At 36.2% G+C, this 18,143-nt stretch overlaps 1 protein-coding gene across 9 annotated transcripts in view; it reads right to left on the bottom strand.

Moving 5' to 3' along the window:
- LOC140675269 (uncharacterized) overlaps positions 1-18,143 on the bottom strand; it is a 337,048-nt gene that overhangs the window by 242,240 nt on the left and 76,665 nt on the right. For all 9 annotated transcript variants that reach the window (XR_012048353.1, XR_012048354.1, XM_072909579.1 and 6 more), the window contains one exon: positions 6,868-7,006. Coding sequence is in view for 7 of the 9 variants with exons in the window: in XM_072909579.1 (XP_072765680.1) it covers positions 6,868-7,006 (139 nt within the window). In the remaining 2 variants the exon portion in view is untranslated. The remainder of the gene's footprint in view (positions 1-6,867; positions 7,007-18,143) is intronic.

Genomic DNA, 18,143 nt, shown 5'->3' with positions numbered 1-18,143 from the left:
CCACATTTTGTATCTATTCAATAAGGAAAATAAATCTAAACTCATCTAATAACATTACTGATTACAGTCTTTCGGGAAAAAAACACTTGAAAGTACTATTTCTGCCTTTCGTTATAAGTGCAAATTCATACTAAATGCGCTATTTTGGTTCGTTTTTTCCTTTACCCGGTAACAGCCCTTGAGGCGCTCCCGCGGACAAGAAACGCTAGTGATATCCGGGTGGGTCTATCTCGTTTCGTAAAATGTGATAATTAAAAAAGCGCGACCTTTGTCTTCATTTACGCCGACGAAATGAAACGTTCGCGTTAAAAATTCAATTAAACACAGACAGAGTGTTGCGCCGAGGACGGTGAACTCAGGGTGCGCGCGTGACCTGCACAGCTTGAGCGTAAGAATGCGTATCATTGCGTCTTTCTGACGGAACAAAAAAAGAAGCTATAGGAAATAGAAAACAAAAACCAGCAAAGACTCCAACGCTAATTTTACATGCGACATTTTACATTAGACTGTAATTTGTGGTGCAGTTCAAGCGCTAAAGACTTAAAAAATAAAATCTGCTTTATGAACTATTATTAAAAGTATTAACTATTAATTTAAAAAAATTGAAATTTAATAAAATTTTAATTTTAATTTTAATTTCCAAGCTTGATTGAAGACAATGTTATCAATGTGAAAAATAAAAATATGATAAAAAAGTATGAAGTGTCCAGTTAAATTATCGTTAAAGAAAAATCGATTTCAAAGTCGCGGTTAAAGAAATATCCCTGGCAATATCCCAGAAGGGGATATACCGCATATAATCGTCCGGTTACCATCGGCTTTTTACGAATCCGCTCCTTCTGTCCACGGTTGAAAATTAAAGACGTTGTACCCCGGTTAGATCAGCAAGAAGAATGATAAAGAAATTTCCGATGATAAATCATTCCTTGCCGGCAAAGCGGCAAAAATGCTCGCTGGCATAAAAACTTTTAAGACGCGCGTGTGGTTATCCGACGATAAATCAATTTTTCGTTACCATCGTACAGCGATCGCGATATAGCCGGATGCGCGAACGAACGACAACAACGATGGAAAAGGGGACCGAAAGTATATAGATGGGGTTGAAAAATTAAATAAAAACAATGGACGCGGGCACAATGAGGAAATAAGCACCCATTGATAATGCCGCGAATCACAAGTCCGAAGCCCGGCAACAATGGGACATCAGAATGGCTATTATACCCGGGCTAGACTCAATTATTTTAAGCCACTTTTGTGCCGCGCTAATGAAGCGAACAAAGCCGAATATTAAAGCAACCTCCTATCTACCGTCGCGCTTATCTCTATTCCCAACGCCACGCTAACGTCTTCAATAAACTTTGACCTACCAAGTGGTATTGCTGCTTTAATCTCACGAGAAATAAATTTCAAATAATCATTGATTTATTAGAGCAGAAAATAAGAATATGGGATTATCTCCATTATATAACTTTTAACTAATCTGAAAATCTCATATTTTATTATTTTTAATTTCTATCTTATATATTCCTACCCTTTTTTTCTATACTTTCTTCGAGAAGTGAAATCAAGTCTCCATTTCAGAATTATCGAGAAAATAATTTTGTTCGCGAAGGACTAAGCTATCGCGATATATAACAGCGTCTATAAATTCTCCTGTGACGCGAATAAAGCACCCGATACATTCGCACTCGCTTTGCGACACCGCTGATCCGGGAATAAAACAAGCGTAGCTATCTCATGATTTTTACAAAAATGCTATCGATATCGCGATCGGAGCCACTATCCGTGTGAAAAATTCTTTGACGAGTAATCCCGTGTCGAAGAAAATACACTGACACTCTCGATATCACTCGAGTAGTCTCGTCGCAAAATAATCCTCCGGAGACGACGAAAGATTCCGACTCGGAAGCAACCAGTTTTTTCCGCTTCGTCGACGTTAACCGGCGCTATTTGATGTAAAAGCCGCTGGGTGTGAAGAGCCGTATAATTGTACAAGAAATATCTGCGCACATACAACTTCGATCACCATTATCTTTTTCTTCTTATGTCACACTCACTAGTTTAAAATAGTGTCAAAAATAATTCTAATTTCTAATTGAATAATAAAGAGATTTTATCAACATAAATATTATCTTCTATTGTCAAATTTTAACTTTAAAGAAATGTTTTTAAACGCAAAAAATGTACTAAATTACAGCTAACAATGAGAAGAGAATAACAAATCAAATTTTTCACATTTAGTTTATATAATATTTATAGTTTCTCGCTGATAACATAGATGAAGAGATCGCACAATGATTTTCGTCAGAAAATTTATTACAAATCTGAATCGGCTCGGCAATTGAGTCATTTTATGGTATTTGATATCGTATCGTTATTACCAGAGGGCGATTCTTTTAAAGACTCGCGGAAAATCCTGTTAATTAGAGTAAAGGGTGAGGCGTAAGATCAGCAAGAGCAAGGAAATTGGAGAGAAAAATGAGAGAGCTTCTTCTATGGAATTTTGCAGACGTGACATCAACGCTAAAAGGAAGAGTGGCGTTGTGAGTTAGGCACGGTCACGCATTTCCCTTCCTGTTTCCTGCGGTAAGACCATATCCGCCTTAAAAATCGATATTTACCACAGAACGAAGAAAGTACTCAGTCTCAAAAAATACGCCTGACGTTTCGCATTCTCCCGAGTTGTTTTATTTTTCTAATAAAACAATCTTTTTAATAACAAAATAATAAAAAAAAATTGAACGTGAAAAATTATCTCAACTGCAGTTAAATACAAAATACATGTTTTCAGACTATTTTTTTTTTTAACAAAAAGAATTATTTGCCAATATTTCTGTTTGTCTTGATAAAGCTGGCGAATTAACACTGTATTACCCTCGCATCATTTTCATACGAAGCATGATCACGATAAAATAAAAGGACATTTTCACGCTCGAACGGTTCATAATGAAACAAGGATGAGAAGTGAGGAAAGATGCCGTCAGGAAAATATACAAGAAGAAACGAAACTAAATGAAAGTATACGCAAATCCAAGATTTCACCCTATCCTCCAGTCAGGATGACGGAGCGCAACCCCTCAGTTCACTGATATGATAAACACCTGAAATGACAGCGGTATCCGCCCTTTCCCTCTCCTTCGGTCCTTTAAGTTAATCACGTCAGGCGGGCAAACCCTCTGATTAAAACGGCCCTCCGTCCCTTCTTATTATTATTGTTATTAGAGACGGCGAATGCAGGGCACTCGGGAGAATCATCGGGTAAGATGCCAAGCAGCTATCCTGTGTGTATTATACGCATATATATAGACACGTCTGCACGAATACGCAGCCCTCCCTGATCGTCAAAATTTTCGAGATTATTAAACGGTTAGGATGAGTCGAGAAATGAGACGTCTGCTCAAGTTGTTCTTTAATGAATTCTCTTTATCAGTTGCATACTTATACATGTCGTCATTGAAAATTTAATGTTTGCAATGTATAAGGCAATCTATAAAAAATCTGTTTAAAAAAAAAAAAGTTTGAAAAACAAAGCAACGTTCAAACATTCATGTTCCGATAACAAAATCCGTCCGTTGTATTTGGTATAAAAACTAGTTTGACATTATTACTTTTATAAAAATCAATAAATATAAATTGCATTACGCATTAAAAATGTTGGCATATGTACTTAACAAGCTTTATCGAAGTGATTACGAGCTGATAAACGCATGCAAATGATTTGAATTTTGGCGACCTCTCTTCAATCACTAGTAACATTCCGGTGTCGGCTGCGCACATTCACACACGCGCTCTCTTATTAAATCAGAAAATTCATTAAGACCGAGGTTTGGATTACGCTCGAAGGCTCGGTACTTAGTGAGAGGGCGGGTCGCCCGTCGCCATGGGCAGCGACAGCAAGATCGTAAGGATTTAAAGCCGACCATAACGAAGCGACCCTCGTAACAAATTACAAATAGTGTCGTTGGCTCCTGAGACGAAGCACCAGTAACTACGTGGCGTCGAACGAACAACTTCTTTCAAGCTCGGAACGAGCCATCGCACCGACAAGAAGATCGAGATATCGAGCTCTTAACCGGAGAACGAGATCCGGTTGCAAGCGCAGCGATCTATCCTTGGAGCGACCAATCATGCTAATAAAGCCGCCGGACATAAGTAATACAGAACGATCGTAAATCTTCGTAATCCCGATGAATACGCGTGCTAATATGGATATTGAAGCCGAGAAACAAGTATACAAGGAAGAAACAGACGGAGAATCTTCCGTTGTTGTATTTAATTTTAAATCTTTCTATTTATTCCTGATTAGAACGTCACGTGAAGCATACTCGGTCATTGTAAGTACATGATATATCTAATTTATATACATTTTTAATATCAGTCAAAAATCGGAAATTATCAAATATCTTAAAAGATGTTACTTTTTCAAGTATTTTCACACATTTGATATAACTTTAAACGTATGTTTTTATTTATTTAATATGTTATTTATTTAATTAAAAAATATTGGAACAATTTTTGGAAACATGGTTTAGAGCTAAAGTTGTGCTTCGTTTTCCTGAAAGCACAATAGTAGTATCAATAATAATTTTTTTTTTCACATCATGACTATACGTAAATCTTTAAACTTTAACTTCTATGTTTGCATTTGAGACCTGACTTGCAAGATTCCTGATTCGTTATACCGTGATAATGCGCATTGTAGCACCTCATGTTTTTCCAAAGTCTCGTCGCGTGCTATTTTATACAGGTGTGCACGCAGAGCCGAGTCATCAGCGCAACAAGCTGCACGCGGAGAGACACGCAACTGAGACATTACATAAGGTTGCTACTACGTGGCAATAAGAGACCGAAGAAGGTGCCGCGAAGGAGCATCGACGAGCAGATCCGCAAAAGGAAAGTAAAGGCAGGAGAAGAAAAAGAAAGGCAAGAGGGAGTGGAAATAATGAGTTCGCGACCGGGACCTGCCTCGGCGCCTTACAAAACGAGTCTTACCTGCCGGCAATGATTGCCGCCTTGCGCGGGCTAATAGCACCCGCGAACGTAACGAAGGGTTATGCGAATCACGAGTTTGTTATTGGCTCGCTTAATGACCTATCCGCTCGTTCTACCTGTCCCAAGTATAGTTCTATGACCGCCGCGTCGAGCCGCCGACAACATAACTGATCACCGTGTATGTGGAGTGTCAGCATAATTCTCTTTTCTCTTCCCCCCCCCCCCTCCGAATTTACACGCGGAAGTGCAGAGATATACAAAGCTAAAAAATCATCTCTAACGATGCCGTTTTTTTCTTTTAGTGTCAGTATTAGAAAATAAATTAAATAACTACTTTGTACAATGTTATGTAATACATTTTTATACACAATTAAACAAATGTTAAATTAATGTAATAAAAGTTAATTAATTTCCAATGCAATAAGCATTACATTGATCAATGATAAATAAGTATGTCAATAAAAATGTTTTGATAAGTTTTTTACTAAAATTGTATAAATTTCTTGTATAAAACAAATGTATATGTTATTTGTATATCTTTATGCTTCTATATTTTATGCTTTTACATTATTCGTATTTCATATAATAATTTGAACTCTGTGCACTGCAAAATGTATAAAAATTTTATGAAAAAGCAAGTGGGAAATACGAGGTAATGCGAATAAAAAAATTTGAATGATATGCGATCTTTTCATCATTCACTCATTGTACGCTTTTCACGAGATATTATTGAAAAGCAAACATTAAAAAAGAAAGAGCCTTAATAATAATAATAATTAGATCGCCCGATTTACAATTACTTAGACATTCATTCGTTATTGTAAAATTTGTTTCGCGGAAAACATATTTGGGTCGCGTGCTCCCGTGTTGACTGCAAGCCAGCTTTGAAATCAAAACCATGCGGAACGTTTGAGTGGCTCGGTTGCAACTCTAATGAGACACTCGACCGGGCGTTACGCTCAGTGATTTATTTCTGCAATATTCGAAACGTCAGCAACAGCGACCCAACTACTTGTCCATCGTAATGGAGCGTAAGATCCGTTCAATATTTATACATCGGAAATCGTAACAGTCTCTAGATTGTTAATCAAGACACATTTTCTCTTTTATGAAAAATAAATACTTGAAACCTAACATGCCTATCATTGCCGTCTCGTAAAAGTGTCTTAAACATACATTCTCTAACAAAACGATCTCGTCTTATTCCTAACTGAAATCCGAATCTCAGAAGATACTCTAATATAATATCGTTCTCTTATAATTAGTCATCCAATATATCATACTTTGTACACGTCGTTTATTTAAAATTTCAATATTAATCGCAAATAAAATGCGTTAAATATCAAATATTATTCGCGACGCAAAAATCGAATAGTCGTTTAATATCGAATCTTGTTTCAAAATGCCGCAACAAACATGTCGCCAGTTTATTGCAGCCGTATTCCATCTCTAAAGGATGAGTTGCACGATATCGTAAAGACATTTCCTTCCGCCAGCAGTAGTGCCATGAAAATCCCTGCACTGTCCTTGATACTCCAAAAGATCTCCCGCGCTATATATCGTGCCGCGCAGTCCTGGCTCCCTAACCAGAAATCGCAGAAATAGTCCGGGCGAGTTAGAAACTCGCCGCGTTTCGACTTCCGTGTAGCGGTGAGGATGTAGTGTGTGCGCGCATTCCCGCCCAATAAATTAATCACGAAACTTTCCCAATGTTGAAGTCCGCCGCAAACTAATTTGCTGGCCGGCTCGGAAAGTACGCGCGCGTAACCCCTCCCCCCTCACCCCTCCCCCCGTCCCCCAGCGCGGCCGAGTATAATGGATACGGATCGGCGCACGTGCGCCCGGCGCATAATCATTGCATTTATATTCACTCACCATCGATATTAGACGAGGATTGATCCACGCCTGCTGCATGTTATCGTCGAGATAGCGCTTCGCTATCCGGGCGATGTTTTCGTGCGGCTCTTTCTTCGACATGGCCGATACAGTGGGCGGAACGACGTTGGCATTGTTCCTGAAATGGAAACGAGTGAACGTTAGTATATCGATGCCTGATTTGTAAAGACCTCGTCGAAGGTGAACGTCGCTGCGATTATTATTGAATTGAACGGTAATTAAAACGTTTACGGTAACGGAAGATCTTTTCTGTTTAAACATTTAAATAATGTAAATCTAAAGTTTAAATAAAGAAAGAACACACACAGCCTTGACTAAATATAATATATCTTTAAAAAATTATGGTGTATAAAAAAACCAATAAATATTTCAAATTTAAAAAGGGCAATAAAGGTTCTTAAATATTGCACATTCTGGTCTATTATATTTTTCTATTAACTCAGTCTCACATAATATTTTTGTATTAATTTTATATTATAATTTGATAAAAATATATTGTTATTTAATTTGTGAATGTATTAACATAATGTCAACTATCTTACGTAATGCTACTTTAGAAAACAGGTAATACCATAATCGTAGTTGTCATATAGTTTGTTAGAACATTTCGGTGAACGACGTCGGGTCACTTGTGCGCGTATGAAATTCTTGGCATGCGTAGAATAACTTCAAAGTCAAATCACGTGTGTCTCTTCTCGAGAACATTCGCGAGGACATTCGTGTACAACTGAAACGAGCGTCGCGATTTACCTAAAGTACGTCAGAACGTGCTTGAATTTTTCGCATTGTTATAACGCGTATATGCATTTTTCCACTATCGATCCAACATATATATATACAATGCACAGTAATTTCCATTAATGCAAAATATAATGTACGTATATAAAAAATGGTTTGAAACAATATTTGCTTTTCAGGATATATAATACCATTTTCAACATATATAATATCACACACAATTTTATTTAATATAATCAATTTCATAAAAATTCTGAAAATATAGTTAGGAAATATAGTTATAAAAGTTCTGAAAATATATCTGTGGAATTATATTTGTTTATTAAATTGAGTTTGCAAATAAAAAACGCAAAGTATCTGTTAAAATATGAGAAATATTTTACATGAATGCAAGCTACATATCAGGAATATGCGTTAAATTGTCATAAATCCCTATGTGGAAAATCTATATAAATGCATTTATATATATATATATATATATATATATATATATATATATATACCTATATAAAATAAAATCCTTCGAATATTTTAAAGCGAAACGTTTAGGCTTCAAACAACTGTCTCGTTTTATTTCTCATTGACAGAAAAAATCATTCTCGCTTTTTCGAGATAAATGCAAATTGCGCTTATTGTTAGAACAACACTGAAATCTGAGTAAATGACGGGCAACATTCTCGAGCTATATTGGCGTTAATTGCTATTATTTACTTGGATGAGTTATTAACGCGAACGACATTTGACGGAGAATAGCAATCTAAACGGACGAGATGGGTGTGTACGGGGAGGGAGGCCTTGTGGGGCAGGAGGCCACGAAATTAATGGTGCCGTACGGCGATGTATCAAACCGAATCTATTGTGCAAGCGCCATACCATTGCCACCGTCACCGGTCATCACCGTCCGCCAGATTGCACGTTGCACGACGCAGGAACAGTTTTGGAATGAGAGGAGGAGATACGATACGTATCTCCGGCCACAAGGGATCATTATAATGTATCCGCAACTGTCTTCATAATTGGATTAGCGCAATGATATCCAACCTGCTCGGAAAAAATTCGCGTGTTTACAAACTATTAACTTTCTCGAGACGACTTTTTAAGCGAAATCGCCGTACTTAACAAAAAGCAGATAAAAAGTTGGTGTATTTATCGATATCTACGTAGATTGAATTCATAAATTTAATTGTTTATAATATAAGGTAAGGGAAAAATTACAAGGTATACATTTTTTATATTTTTACGTTTTCTAGTAATTAGTAAAGAAAAACTTCTATAAAATGCACAAAGAAAATAGAATTTCTAATTCTTCCTATCGCCTTGTGAAAATTAGAAAAGTGAAATCGCAAGAGAATTTCCTCCCATTAAATTCTTAAGATTGCAAGGCACTATTCTTCACCGCATGCATTCTAATGACGCGAAGAGCACTTTGGCATAGTTAGACAGTGACTGAATTCCCCATCGTACGTTCGCAATTATCCCATTAATCCCAAGATAGGTTACACCGCGTGCAGACGTATTTTTTAACTTTCTTGCAATCTCTTTGAAGCTTACGCACAACCCATATGTGGCATTGTTTTGCATAGAATTAATTATCCGCCTATCCCGCGGCGGATTGTACCGAAATTTACGTCTGCCGTTCGTTTCTGCCAGGGCTGCTCCAAGAAGGGGCCCAGTAGAATATTCGTACTTGAAATTATGTATACTAAAATTCCGATTCTCTCTCTCTCTCTCTCTCTCTCTCTCTCTCTCTCTTTCATAAGAATAATTAAATCATAATAAATTAATTTTACCTTTTTTATCATTTCTCTTTATTATTGTATTTTTATTATTTTTTTCTTATCTTTACATACACATACATACAATTAAAATATTAAAACATACTTTTGTAAAGAAAAAACGAGAGTGTCTGTATATGTACGGACGCACAAAGTCGCAATATCCATCATTCAAAATATCAATTATACGAAAAATCATATATTTAATTAATAATTATAATTTAGTTATTAATTATATATTCTTTTTAAATTGTTGTTATAATAAATTATTATTTCATTTATATATAATTATTACTATTTTTTTCAGGACCTACATGATCCTCCAAGACCGTCCCTGCTGTCGGTAGATCTCGCGAAGCACAACTTCGCACAATGCATACCCATGAATAATAGCATGCTTGCGCGTGTGTAGGGTATATGCACAAATGTTACGAAATACGCACTCGTATTCAATGAAGACTTCCTTGGCGTTTAAGCGCGCGCGATTGCGAAGCAAGCGGGAACTGAGACGCTGATACGCCGTGGATATCCCATAAGTGAATTATGAGAGTTTATCGCGACACCGTCGCCCCGTGCCTGCTGTCGTGGCGCAGCTGCCGGTTTAGGCCTCCCTAGCGGGTTAAATTATTGCCGGGATCCCCCGAAACCGTCTAAATTATTGGTCCCGGCTTCGGATCAGCACCTTAAAGACGCAAGTACCTCCTCAAATCGACGGCGAGTTTCACTCGAACATATACATTCTCGAACCGAGCAATTTACAATTATCGAGCAATAGGTACATTACCCAATTACATTCTCTTTTCACGGAGAAAATTATAGTAAAAATACGAGCTCAATATTTTTTTTCGATTTAAATATTTTTTCAGTAATGGCTAACAAAGCTTTTGCAGATAAAAAGCGGACTAAATAACCCAATTTATTTACGAGCGTGTGCAAAAAAGCAAAGTTGAATATTATTTGAAATAACAAAAATAATTTAAAGTTTCATTTTTGATAGTTAATTATTTAAAGCATTTATTTTATCACAATAAATATATGTAGCATTTTGCAGAGTATATTTTATGCATTTTATAATTTCTGTGCAAAATAATTTATTATAAAAATCATCAGAAAACATCATATCTTACACATTTATAATTAACTTTATCGTTGGATTTTTTTCCATTCATAATGCGATGCAACATATCGAATTATAATCAATAATTTTTTTAAACCGCTCGGCTAATTTGTACGTTTAAATATTATCCGTGAGAAACTTAGAAACATAATATCTTGTATAACAATCATCGATCGATCATTTGTCTTGTTTGATTTTCCTGCATCAATTTAACGCCAATATATCCAAGACGTTGAGCGAAGGTGAAACATGGTACTTTCTTATTCTCCTCGTATAAGGCGCAGCGAAATAAGTGTGGGAGTTAATAACGCGAAGGATGAAAAAAAAACTAGCCATCTGCGAGGCGAGCGCAAAGCGCGAATAAGGAAGGAGAAACGGGATAAAGAAGGCGATGGGGACGACGCGAGATCGGAGAAGATTCATGGACTATGGAAGATAATCTTCAAGACTACACGTATATACCTCCTTTTGCTCGTCTCCGTGAGTTTTACAGAATCCTCCTCGGTGGGACTCGAAGAGAGGCAACGGACGATATCCGACGCCGAGCTGAGATGAGGCAAACCGCGCCACTACGCTCACTCTAAATCTCCGTAAATGCGTCGCGGTCGTCCGGCTGTTTCCCCTGTTTTCCACAGGTGTATCCCGTTATACAAACCTCTCGAGACGGTTCTCACGAAAATCCGCGCCGGCCGCTCGCTGAATGAAAATTCACGGTAGACTTGAGAAACTTACTCGAGGCCGCAAGCAATGGGGCGGGCGAAACGAAAATGTACGGTGCGCTGCGCTTTGCCGAAAACAACACTTTTCACATGGCTGAGAGGATTTGGAGAAAGTCACAAATATTTTCAACGTAAGATTTAAGATATAAATGTAAATGCTTGACATGTAAGAAATTTTGAGAAATTTTTTTATTTTTCAAAGCACGTTTCCTATCGTAGTTTGATAAAAAAATTTGTGTAAATGAGATATAAACTTTTAGGATTAATATGGACATATTATTGTTTTGCCCTTACAATCAGTTATATATGTTTATAATCGTAAACCAGATACTACTAGACCGCGCATTCCATTGTTTAGGCTTTAGGCTGTTGCCGAGTTACGGGAAAGAGACAGACATAATCGACCACGCGTGACAAGGAAACCATTAGTCCCTTAAGGCACTAAAGTTTCCTTGTCACACGCGTGATTGAGTATGTCTGTCTCTTTCCCATAACTCGGCAACAGCCTAAATAATAGACTGCGCGGTCCAATAGTATAAGGTTTATGTTTATAACGTAAAATTGTCAAATAAACAGTGAGAGCTAAAATTTTATTTAGATTATAATCTACCTAAATTATAATCTATCTAGAATTCACGGCAAGAACAAAAGAGAATGTCATGTCATGTTAAATTTTTTCGAGTACATCGGCCAATAAATTTGATAATTCAACCAATACTCTCGCTCACTATCTGTCTTCGCACAATCATTATGTCAACAGATTATTACGCGGCAGATAAATATCGTCTCGTGTATAGATCTTAGACAGTTTTATTCCGTAAAAAAATCTTCAAAAATGTTTTTATTAAAATAATGCAATTTTATTAAAACAATGATTACTGCGATGTACTGCACGATTCACAAATTGTCACATGTCGGTTCACACAATCGTTTCACTTAATAATTATACTAGAAATTTACATTTCGATTATTTTCTCATGATATGTTTGCAGACACTAACAACGACGTTTTTTTCCATGATTTTGGAATAAGACCATGCTTTTGGTGAAGCGACAAGATGTATACACACACACACACACACACACACACACACACACACATTGGGATAATATTCTTGTCACTTTCACGAGTAATAAAGCATTGATCGCGCAGCGTGATACGTAAATCTGGTTCTTTAAGGGAGTAAAATCGATCGAAGAAATCTCTCTCGTGGACCATCTGCTTTAGGCATCTGCTTAACCGGTCATTTCCTGCAAAGCGCCTAAGATTATCGATCGTAACGTATGATTGGCAAACGACGCATGAACGATCCTCGGAAGACTCGAGAAACCGACTTCACGACCCTGAAATTTGTTATCAGCGATCACTGTTTTTGTTTCTTTATAAAAGTCAACGATGTATACGCTAATGTCTATAACTTTCGATTATTTTATATTTGTAGAATATCAAAAACTTTGTATCCATATTGAGCATAAGTAAAATTTTTTAAATAATTCGAATATATATATGTTTTTTATCTTTACCTTGCTCTGACATCAGATTTATTATTAAGATTTAAATATTCCAATAAAATTTCAAACAACGCCTAATTTTTAGTACGTTTATTGATATACTACATCGACTAAAAAACATCGTAGGTGTATTCTTGACATCACGTACAATCGATATTTGTCGCAGCTTTAAACAATTTTGATTATGCAAAGGCACGCGAACCCGCGGCATGTCGTGTTATGACGCCTGATTTGCCGGTCGCATCTGTGGACAAAGATGCACTTTCGATCGTAGTATCTAAAGGATACGCAGCAGATATTATATACGGGAATCTGCAGCAAGCGATTTGCTGTCTTTATGTACTATGTTTATGTGCGATTCGCGGCATATGAATATTACGGGTATATGGATATAACGGCACCTCTAGCAGTTTTTTACACGGATCATTGTTTACTCCGTTTATGCAAAATAACTAAAATGAATTTTTAATGATCTTTTTGAAGCATATAAATTTATTTACGTAATGTTTTTATTTATAGAGGGTCATGTTTTTACATATAATTTTATCGGAAGTACTTCAGTCACAACCGATATATTTTATTTCTAAAAATTTATTATTATATTTTGTCATGACAAAAATATATATATATATATTTATATGTATAATTATTTCATTTTACAATTAAATTAATATTTACTTTAATAACATTGTGTGTGTATGTGTGTGTGTGTGTGTGCTCAAAAAACTTAAATTTCCTAGACTTTATTTTTTATACATTTTCTCTTGTTTATGCTCTAAAACGATAATACTTTTAATTTTTACCAATAAAAATACAGAATAATTTGTCAACTTCATATTTAAAATTGAAGTTTGCTCTACGATGCGAAAATCTTTTTCAGGAGGCGAAAGTGTTGCAATATTCATCGAGAATTCATCGATGTGCGATAACGATACTTCGTAATCTTGAAAGAATAGTTTTGAATAAATAAACGATTCGAAAACCGGACAAAAAAGAAAAGATAAATAAATAACGAGATCGCGACAAGTCTATTTACATTCCAACGACTTCTTTGATATTAACCAGAGGTGATTAGCATTTGCACGAAGGAATCCGTCGAGATATACCGACAGGAAGGAATAACGATGTATTTTCCAAGAAAATAACGATGTTCCACGTCTACCTCGACAAGACGATACCGTTCAGTACCTCCGCACCTAAGTGCGATAACACTCCAGGTGATAAACCAACAGCATAATCTCTAGAAGTTTAAGAAGTTATCTGACTTTAGATGCATCCTGTTTTAAAAGTCATTTTAATATCTCGTCCTTTCTTATCTATTTAAAATAATCATTTTTTAAAGAAGATTGATAAATAAATTTTTCAGTTTTAAAGGACAGTCATAATAAAAATATTTGTATATTATTTTCCGCATACAATTAAAAGTGTGTTTTTAAAATAATTGTAGACTAATTAAATTCAAAGAGCTTCATTCCAAAATTTTCTGATAAGACAATATTCATAACATTGCGCATCAGCATCAAGTCTAATAAAGAAATTCAGATTCATGTTTTCACAAATCATTTTCGTTCAACTTTTTTTGTACATCATTGTGTTTATGTAAAAAAATCTATCGTATATATTCTATTCAATGCAAATAAATTTAGTGATACCGGGGTACCATCTCAATAAGAGACTGTTATTTTCATGCCAATATTAGGCGTCTAAAGATTTTCTAGAAAGAGCGATTATCGAAACAAGATCATTTATGGCGCGTACTTTCCAAACGGCGAACAATAGTCGGCATTGAGTATAGGTAAGTAAGATTCCGGAACAAAATCGTTAAACGATCCCATCTCCTAGCGATCGCGGGTGCGTGCTCGTCGGTACCTTTGAGAGATAACACGGGTCGTAAATCCGTTAAGTCCCGCGATATCGATCTGCCATTCGAGGACGAACCACGCTCTCATAACGCGATACAATCAAGTCCGGTCTTCGAACGCGTGGCTATCTTTCTCTATCCTATTCTACTCGAGCATCGATTGCCTCTTATCGATAGTGCATTCATCGCACGACCGATGCAACGAAGACGATATGAATATATGATATTTAACTATTATTAACTCTTATTTTATTTCTAATTAATTTTAAAGTGTTTATTAATATAGAGAATAAAATAAATAATTTATAATCTTATTTTAGATTTACTTCTTCAAATAATCATGTAAAATTCACGCTAAATTGTAATTCGATCCGAAAAATATAAATTCGAAAATTACAATCACAAATCTAATAAATATTATACTATATACATTTGTGCATGTTCACGTTTATATTTTCAAATATGAATTAGATTCTGGAAGGCATTTACGATTAGTTATTTCTAAACAAAGGATAGTATGTCCATTTCATATATACATAGATTTAAAAAAAAAATTCAGACGATAGTTATAAAAAGCTCAGAACTAGACAGTCATAATGTAGCGCTAAATGTGTGATGAGAATACAAGCCATCGAAACCGCAGAAAACTTGGTACTTGCCTTGTTATATATAGCCCGTTTGGGAAATTCAGGGAAAACTCAGGTTGCACACGAAATTTGCCGTACTCGAATCAACAGCGTCGGTCGATTACATTCCCGTAGATGGTTACGCGAGAACGAAGTAAAGGGTGTCAAGTAAAGAGTACGGCGCACACACTAAGCAAAGGGTGAAGCACGTCGAAAGATAAATAGACTATCAGATAGTATCGACTCGGCAGCAGCCCTCAGGGGTTTCACTCCTTCCTTTTCCTCTTCTTCCTCTTGATCCCCGTCGTCTGGCTGCTGCTTTCTTCTTCTTGTTCTTCTTCTTCTTCTTCTTCTTATTTTTCTTTTTCCGCTACGAATCGCGTATGCCTGTGCCGAACGAGAGTACCCGTAATATTCCAGTGTTATATTCCGTCGCTTACAAGTAGGCATTCGAGACAGTCTAGGTGCCGGTAGCGAGACACGTATCAACGATAACGATAATCGGCAGGAATGCACCGTGCTCTTTGCTAGCGTCATTCCTCTTTTATCCTTGTTGGTAGCCAGGTTTCGCGTTTGCTTCGTCGTGTAGCTTCGCAACTACTTGCAGAACCCTGGGGCACAGCGCCTCTTCATGCGGTATCATGACTGGAGTCCTCGAAAGGGGTACATTAAGAGAGAAGTCTTATGCAAGAAGTCTTTTCTGTTTCTCCAGTTTCATGCGTTTGACGCCTTCGATGTGTTCTGGTGTAGCGGCTTATCGGAGGATGATAAACGTTTAGAGGTAGTAAGATACTCACGAGATGAGAACCATAACGTAAGCAAAAATTTCTAATGGAGTTCCATTCCTAATGAAAATCCATCTTTTATCTACGACTTTATTTTACACGAGATGTACTAAATTTTATGTAAAGATAAATAAGTCAAGTATTTTCATCATCGTGAATAATGTTCTATAAAAATTCTACAGAACAAATAACACGATCCGACGACTGCTTCATTACAAAAAAATAAAGTATGATTAATTTCATAATATAACTAACGTGTAGTGATTAGATTCTGTGCAAAAAGAAAAGCTAACGATGATCGTGGTTTTCGTTCTTGCGGTTACAAAGAAAATAATGGATACAATGTAACTGCTACGCTTTGCGGTGCGTTAATTCCGAAACCCTTTTCACGAACGAGACGGAACACGAACGCAGGAAGAAAAGAAACGCGGTGCCCCGAAACGTTCACCTTCTTCTATTCCACGCATCGTTAAGACTTACGTAGCTGTAGTCGCGGGACCTCGCGAGATTTAGCAGCCATCGTCGTTGATTTGTGACCCATTGTTCTCTGGTAACCTAACCGACGGAGCAGGGTTCTGGATAGGGGGAGGAAGTCCAACTAAAAACTGGACTATCAAAGTAAGTGGCCATCGATTTGCTGCCACCGAAACTACGGAACGCGACCGGTGACTGCGAACCGCAATGCGTTTTTGCTTCTGTATTCTATTCTATATATATATCTTCGACGCCGCATAAACTTGGACCGAGCGAAAGAACGAGCGAAGAAAACTCTCGTTAAGTCTGAAAGAACTATAAATGGATTCTTTGATTTTCTTTAATTACGGTTAGGAATTATAAAAAATTATAGAAATAACATTTTGAAATATAAAACTTATATGTAAATGTGACGATAAGTAATTTCCTTTGTTCTATTTAAAAACATATCGTTATAAAATACTATTATAATAATGATATTTATATATAATTTATTAATATTTTTTATTAATTATATTTTATCAAATATTTTATCAATTTTGAGAAACACCTTTTCTTTAACCTTCAACTAAATAGAAAATGTCAGCAAACAAATTATCCTCTACATATAGATTCCCCTGAAATTTTTATAACATTGTAAAAAGTTATTGTTTAAAATTAAAATGATGGCGAAGTAATCCTTACAAAGCTTCCAATATCTTATTGTTCTATGCATTTCGCGATCCGGCAATTTAACTGAATGCGCGTTACAACTTTCATTGTGCATTCATAAAAAGCAGGATGCCGCGTCTTCGATACTGAATGCCCGTTTAATCTACCCATCCGTTCGACAGATTTTGAATGGGAAGTCGAAGAGCCTCGCGTTCTCGTCGAACGATCTCAGAAACGGAACAGACGTAATAGACCGGTGAAGTCGATTCCTGCGAAGTCAGAACGACACAATAGAAAGACGGTCGTGGAACGAACAGGCTCGTCCCCCCAAGACCTGCTTTATTTATTCCATTATCCCGAGGACAGGTAACAATCTCCCACTGTCTGGCAGCACGCTTCTCGTCAGCGTACATCGACGTGCTTTGCAATCAATGTTGACATAGTCGAGAAGATATCAAAATAAAAAAAGTCACATTTTTTTTAATGCATTGTAAAATCTTTTCAAATAATTTTATGAATTTATAACTATTTATATATTTTAAAAAAGTTTGAAATTATTAATAAATAGTTTTAAAAAATATACAATAATAAAAGAAATAATTTTGAAAAATAAAATTTGATTTGGCACTTTGTTCATTAATTATTAGATTGATGTATAAATTATCTTACTTTTTCGAACAGAGAATATCTTTTTGAAAATAATCCCTTAATTAGTTATTAAATTTTCAAATTTAATTGAATTTCGAATCTAAAAGAATTATTTTATATTTTATATATATGTCCAAGATAGTTTCTGATTATTTTCTGTTCTTGGCTTCCGATACGCTCATCATTGTAGATGGTCGATCGGCTTTTCCTCGGCTTTCTAGATAGGTCGTCAATCTTTGACATTATATCCCAACGAGCTCACAACGCCGCGATGAAGCTGGCATTAATTAAAGCGCGCTCGTTAATTGACGGACAAATCCGAGCGGGCCACGGATAAATACAGACACCTC

This window comes from Anoplolepis gracilipes, chromosome 17, assembly GCF_047496725.1.
Source record: "Anoplolepis gracilipes chromosome 17, ASM4749672v1, whole genome shotgun sequence".
In the NCBI taxonomy this organism is placed as follows: domain Eukaryota; kingdom Metazoa; phylum Arthropoda; class Insecta; order Hymenoptera; family Formicidae; genus Anoplolepis; species Anoplolepis gracilipes.
The sequence above is the reverse complement of the archived record's forward strand: the minus strand, read 5'-3'. Positions and strand labels throughout refer to the sequence as shown.